The sequence below is a fragment of the Danio aesculapii genome, chromosome 23 (genome assembly GCF_903798145.1).
Source record: "Danio aesculapii chromosome 23, fDanAes4.1, whole genome shotgun sequence".
Classification (NCBI taxonomy): Eukaryota; Metazoa; Chordata; class Actinopteri; order Cypriniformes; family Danionidae; genus Danio; species Danio aesculapii.
Window position 1 is genome coordinate 23728330 of NC_079457.1, and position 6075 is coordinate 23734404.

The following is a 6075-nucleotide window of genomic DNA, read 5'->3' on the forward strand; positions in this document are numbered from 1 at the left end:
CTCTGATTCTGATGGAAAACTTGATGATAAAAAGCAAGATGCTAAGCCTGATGAACAAGAAAGACAAGATCTCTTGGCTTCCACGATTTCTTCATAGCTCAATCTTTGAACAGGATTCACGTCGGCTTCAACACCTTGAGCGAAAAAATACTGACCCTGAAGTTAGAATTGGCAGAGATAGTATTACAGTGATTCTCAAGGTGAACAACCCGGAACAGGAGGATCAGACTTATCTCAAGAACCAAGAGTACTTTTTCATAGCCGCTTTTTAGAACTTCAGCAAAGGATAAGAAACCAACAGCTCCCCATTTCAGAAAAAACTTAGTTTAACTGATCAAATGGAGAAGACATTGGATGAAGAGTTTAGGCCATCTCCCAATTATCAGACATTTCCAAGAGTCATTAGCAAGTCATATTATAACACCTACAATATCCCCAGTGTCCTCAGTCTAAAATTTCAGAGATGTCTGTGCACCATGAGAAGCCTGTTTTGCATACTACATACCAAAACATAGATAATCCAGCAGTTGTGAATGAGAGGTCAGAAAATGCTCCAGTAGATTATCCATCGTTAATTAGCATAAAGGATGAGAACACCACTGTTCCATTGAGCACTCCATCACCTGAAACCCACAATAAAGAAGATGTAATTGTTAAAGAACCTGGAGGAAAAGCTCATTGATTCCAGAAAAACTGTACACACCGCTGTTGAACAGGAGATTGAGATCAAACCTCCTACTCCTGGTGCATCGTTAGCTATGTTGAGCCAGAATGTGATGGCTCTGCAGGCATCTTCTCCATTGTATCCAAAGACCAGTAAAGATCAAGAAACTTTGGAGCTCTCAGAAACAACAACAGAGCCTGCTAATTCTTCTCGTCACAAGGTTGTATCTCCTCTGGAGCTGCCAGACACAGAAATTGAACAGTACTACCACAGCGTAAACAACCTAAGAGTAAAAAGGTAAAGAATGTCCCATCAGCGCAAACGCATATCACCCAGTCGTTAATGAAAAACCAGCTACACGAAGACGTGAACGCATTGATAAAGAAAAGCTAAAAAGATCCCCCAGAGGGAGACTCTTACAAAACTTACTGCTGATTCCAGAAATTCTGCAAAATCTCCTTTTCAACTTTTAGATTCAGAGCAGGGCCTTGAATCAAACACAAACCAAGGCAGAAACACGCCAGCGACCGGAATGTGCGATCTGTCTATGCAACACCCCCCAGAGGAAGATCTCCTCAACAACAAGAAAAGAGGTAACAGACCTCCCCGTTCCACTCTTAAGCGCTCTAGGGGTCGTCCACCAAGACTCGCAGACAGTGGATGATACGTCTCCGGTGAAAGGAGATCAGGTTAAAAATTCTGAGGCTGAAGACACTGAAAGATAAAGAGTCAACAAGTATGGAGAAATAACTAAAAATGCAGAGGCATTGGCCGCTCTCCGCGTTCTCAAAAGGGGCAGTCTTCACCAATAAGATCAGCAAGAAAAGCCAAAAGACATTGAAATTGGATAAAGTTGTCAGGTACTTCTGCATCAGTTCGAGTTAGACAGAGAAGCAGTTGTGTCACCTGCCCTAGATCACAAGCTGATCCAAAGATACTTTGAGGCAGTTGGACATTTGTCAAAAGATACCAAAACAGAATAACATGTCTACTAGATGAGAAAGGAACTTGTTGCTGAGGAAATTTCAACAGATGACAGTGTAGAAATCACTCCTTTGGAAAAATTATTAGACAAGGAGGTCAAGACATCAAGGTCAACACGGAACACAAAAGCAATGTCTGAAATAAGTCTATCAAATGTGGTGAAGCTCACTATGGATGCAGTTAGGAAGCTGTTCATCATAGGGTGATGACATAGCTGTTTGTTTTGAAGGGTCTTTAAAAAGCTAATGTTCCACAATCAGTAAAAGAACAGTCAAACGTTCAAGATTACCACAAAAAGGAAAATGTTAACAGCCCTGATGAAAAAGGATGAGACTCTTTCAGAAATGGTAACCTCCTACTGATCCGTGGCTGCCCTGCTTGCTCGTCAAATGGAACTGGAAAGAGCAGTGGAAAATATTTCAAGATTTACAGATGACCAGCATCCGGTAACCTTACAAAGAACCTCGTACAGAACCACCTACCCCACACAGCACCTGTTGTAGTACAGCCTCCAGAAGATCCAGAGGTAGGAAAGCCTGCCAATCCAGCAAGTGAAACTGAATTGGCTGAAGCAATTAATTCAATTACTGCTGAGGATATATCAGGTGATACAGAGGGCATTCTCTGCTTCAACAACGTACACAACCCTCCTTCCTCAATCAGAGACTCTTGATTTGCCTGTACCAAATGAGGTTATGGAAACTGAGTCAAACTTGACTGTAAAGACTATTGTACAGTCCTGAACAAAATAATGTTGTTGTTCCAGTCTCAAAATCTTCTCAAGGCATGTAACACAGATACTTCACTCACAAGATCACCATTGACAGAGGTAGCAAAAAGAGGCGGAAAAGCACGTCCAAAAACGCCAAAAAAGAACAGATGGGAGGAAGGGTTTCTTTGAACCGGAAACTAGATATTGCTGAGAATGTAGTGCTGGAACCTGAATCCACTACAGTCAAACTTCCAGAATCTATTCCTGAAGAGATTCAAACAGCTAACCCTAAGGCAGCAACATCGGCAGCTGCAGCAGCGGTAGTCATTCCTGTTGCTGCCTGCATGCAAACATGAAGCTGCATCTTACAGTGATTTTGGATACACCTAAAGAGGCAGAGCAGCCTGCTGTTGAATCAGCCTGAACCTACAAGAATCTGCCTTCCATTCTGGAAATAACAGTCCTTCTTATTCAAGGACACAACAGTCATCTCCTGAGCGAGGAGCATCTGCCCTTACTTCACCTACAACAATGCCTGAATTCACCTGCATCCTCTAACATCCCCCCTGAATGGAATACCAGGACAGAAGGAGAAAGTAAGGTTACCTAAACCACAAGGTAATGTGGCTTTTGTCTATCCCAGGAGCTGGGGGACCCCCAGCAAATCCTCCTTTGCCTCCTGGACACAAAAGCCTCTGATATTGATGCAAGTTCTAGCACAGCTGCGAAAATTTAATGGAACCAAAGTATGTGTCTTCTTCAAATAGCAATTCAGTGACAAGTATGCAGTTCAACTACCACATTAGCAGATCCACGGATGTCCTGATAATGAAAATTCCAGTTGGAAGCTGTGCTGCCTTTAAAGACCTCTCTACCTGAAGATAGACCTAGCCCTATAGCTCAGCTTGTACCCCTGTACAGCACCACCGCAGCCCCCTCCTCTACAACAATGTGAGACTCCACAGATCTTAAAGGAGAAACTAGCAATAACTTCTAACTGCCACTTCAGTCATTAGTCGGATCCCTATGCCCTTTGATTTTGAGGACACTCCTCGCATCTCTTTAAGTAATCGTAACTCTGGGAATGTCTTTGCCAAAGCAGAAATATCGCACTGGCTTGAATGAAAATAATAGGTATCATGGACATAATACTTCTGAAGATGGTGGAAGTGTTGGGCGCCCAGTTGTTGAAGGCACACATTGTAACACTGGGTCAAGTACTGGTTTGAGGGTCAACACATCCGAGGGTGTGGTAGTATTGAGTTATTCTGGACAAAGACAGAGGGACCACAGCGGATCATTGCAAAAATAAGCCAAATCCCTCCAGCCAGTGCGGTTGACATTGAGTTTCAGCAGTCTATAAACAAAATCTCAGATTAAACAAGAACCTCATCTCACCCCTCTACCCCAAAAGGATCACAGACACCCTACAGGCTATGGGTCACACAGGGGTAGTATTTAGCTGGCCAAAGTATCAGTGCCCAACCTGTTATTTCCTCAATACGCCAGGAAAGCCCTACGTCTGAAAAATCAGAAACCATCTTACCAACAAGGAAATTCTCTGAAATCTTTCCACCAGTCCCCAAGCCATCCTCACTTCTGAGGTAGGTCAGTCAATACACAGCAACACCATATGAAGAAAAATGAGAAACTGAATCATTTTCAATGAAAGCTGATATAAACCTGATATAAAGGCGTCGCAGACTTTCAATGTTAAACCAGTTTTTAAGTCCACGCCACCCATCTTTCTCAGGCAATCACATTTTAAGTCCAAGGCTCCACATGAAAGAGCTGTCCCACAACCCAAGCAAGATTCACATTCTCCAAGGGCATCTAGCCATTCCATGTCACCCTTTCCAAAAGTTGCCCCCCTAACAGCCCCGTTGTTCTGGGACCAGCTGGCCCTATGTCTCAGTATGTGTCAAATATACACCATGCTGAGCAGTCAGTGATCATGCCTCCTCATAGTGTCACCCAGTCTGTGCCCATGAGTCATTTGTCCCAAGGGGACGTGCGAGCCAGTACTCCAACATTATCTGGAATAGGTTATGGATTGCGTTCAGAAAATCTCTTATCACCTCGATCAGCACCTCCACAACGTCCACAACTCCTCAACCTGCAGTAATCAGAGATGTCATATTGAAATCGCATGCAGGCTCGTCTGGTGGTGGTCATGTGTTGAGACAAGCAATGATGATGCACAGAATCTCCCACAAGGACTTCGTAGGAGCTTCTGCACCACAGTTGCAACAGGAAAGTATAGTAATACAGCCTGAATTCAAAAGTCTGCATCACAGGGCATTACGTCTAGATCAGTATGCCAGACTTATGCAGCAGCATTTGACTGACCATCCCGGTGTTGTTGAAAGTCGCCAAACTCGAACCCCAGAGGTGGTGCAGTCATCTTCACACATTTCATCTGCTTCTTCTAAATCCTCTTCCATAGTAAAGAATGCTCCACAGATTGTGAGGGATGGGCCAAAAGCAGTGGAGCTGAAGATGTCACCCTCCCCTCATTCAGACAATAGGATAACAGGACACCCCACCTGGTTCAGTGATGTATCTCCTCAAGGAGTTCAGTTGATTCACCCTGGAAATGGAAATACCATGAATGAATACTACAAAGAAATGCGTGGCTTCCATCCTCAATATCCAGGTCATTCAGTAATTGGAATTAACTTGGCTAATCATGGGATTCCTGTGTCTCAGGTGAGAATTCGTTTTGTGCTGTACAGTTGTAACTTGTAAAACTGGGAAAAATGGCTTCTTGATTTTACTCTCAAAATAAATTTTCATATTTTAAACAGTGGATCAAGTGGATATTTAAGTGGATTTAACAGAATGAAGGTAGAAATATGTAGAACAATTTTATTGCATTGGCACATTAAAAAAATTAAACAAGTAGCCTAAATCGTTGTATAGTGTGCAGTTAATAGAGAACATGAAATTCATATAATTTATTCAAATATCGTCTCTTCTCCAGGTCTCACAAATTGATCACGGTCAAAGACACAAGGTTCCCTCTCTCTCCTCCAGTGAGTCTGTGGGAAGTTTTAGTGAATCAAAACTCGAGGGTTCTCACATTCGGCACTCAGGCACCATGGATTTGTCTCATATATCGCGAGTTCAGAGTGAGGCTGGATCCCCCTCTTATACTTCTCCAGTGACTATAACACCAAAACTGGAGTTGGCTATCACTTTGCAGAAGGGACCTCAAGGACCTGTTTCTAACAAGATGCCATTTCCTTCTTTAGCTTCTTCACAGATGCGTTCAGACTTCAAACTTGATCACACAGGACTTCGGTCTGTTGATATGGTGCAGTTGTTAACGGTTAGTAATCTTTTTTTAAATCATGATTTCTATCAGCTCAATGGAAATAATTTATATATATGTTGAAGTTAGAATTATTAGCCCCCTTTGAATTTTTTTTTCTTTTTTAAATGAATATGTCTGAATGAACAGCTTCCTTAACTGCATCCATAGTGAGCTTTACCACATTGATAGACTTATTTTCAGATATTGCTTTTGTGTTCCGTGTTGACCTTGATATCTGATAATATTTTTTCTACTGGAGAAAGTCTTATTTGTTTTATTTCAGCTAGAATAAAATCAGTTTTTAAATTTTTTTTAAACATTTTAAGGTCAAAATTATTAGCCCCTTTAAGCTATATATATATTTTTTCAATAGTTTAGAGAACAAACCATCGTTATACA

General features: G+C 42.0%; 1 protein-coding gene across 1 annotated transcript in view; it reads left to right on the forward strand.

Annotated features, from left to right (window-relative positions):
* spen (spen family transcriptional repressor) overlaps window positions 1-6075 on the forward strand; it is a 43334-nt gene that overhangs the window by 31403 nt on the left and 5856 nt on the right. The window contains 47 exon segments of the mRNA XM_056448632.1: window positions 2-82; window positions 84-186; window positions 189-316; window positions 318-391; window positions 393-444; window positions 446-664; window positions 666-924; window positions 927-998; window positions 1001-1074; window positions 1077-1181; window positions 1184-1257; window positions 1259-1309; window positions 1311-1431; window positions 1434-1541; window positions 1543-1836; window positions 1838-1885; window positions 1887-1970; window positions 1972-2097; window positions 2099-2131; window positions 2133-2267; window positions 2269-2388; window positions 2390-2431; window positions 2433-2528; window positions 2531-2701; window positions 2703-2726; window positions 2728-2781; window positions 2784-2894; window positions 2896-2949; window positions 2951-2989; window positions 2991-3041; window positions 3043-3088; window positions 3091-3152; window positions 3154-3276; window positions 3278-3355; window positions 3357-3440; window positions 3442-3631; window positions 3634-3899; window positions 3901-4003; window positions 4006-4035; window positions 4038-4084; window positions 4086-4131; window positions 4134-4220; window positions 4223-4459; window positions 4462-4533; window positions 4536-4591; window positions 4593-5069; window positions 5344-5691. Coding sequence (XP_056304607.1) covers window positions 2-82; window positions 84-186; window positions 189-316; window positions 318-391; window positions 393-444; window positions 446-664; window positions 666-924; window positions 927-998; window positions 1001-1074; window positions 1077-1181; window positions 1184-1257; window positions 1259-1309; window positions 1311-1431; window positions 1434-1541; window positions 1543-1836; window positions 1838-1885; window positions 1887-1970; window positions 1972-2097; window positions 2099-2131; window positions 2133-2267; window positions 2269-2388; window positions 2390-2431; window positions 2433-2528; window positions 2531-2701; window positions 2703-2726; window positions 2728-2781; window positions 2784-2894; window positions 2896-2949; window positions 2951-2989; window positions 2991-3041; window positions 3043-3088; window positions 3091-3152; window positions 3154-3276; window positions 3278-3355; window positions 3357-3440; window positions 3442-3631; window positions 3634-3899; window positions 3901-4003; window positions 4006-4035; window positions 4038-4084; window positions 4086-4131; window positions 4134-4220; window positions 4223-4459; window positions 4462-4533; window positions 4536-4591; window positions 4593-5069; window positions 5344-5691 — 5355 coding nt within the window.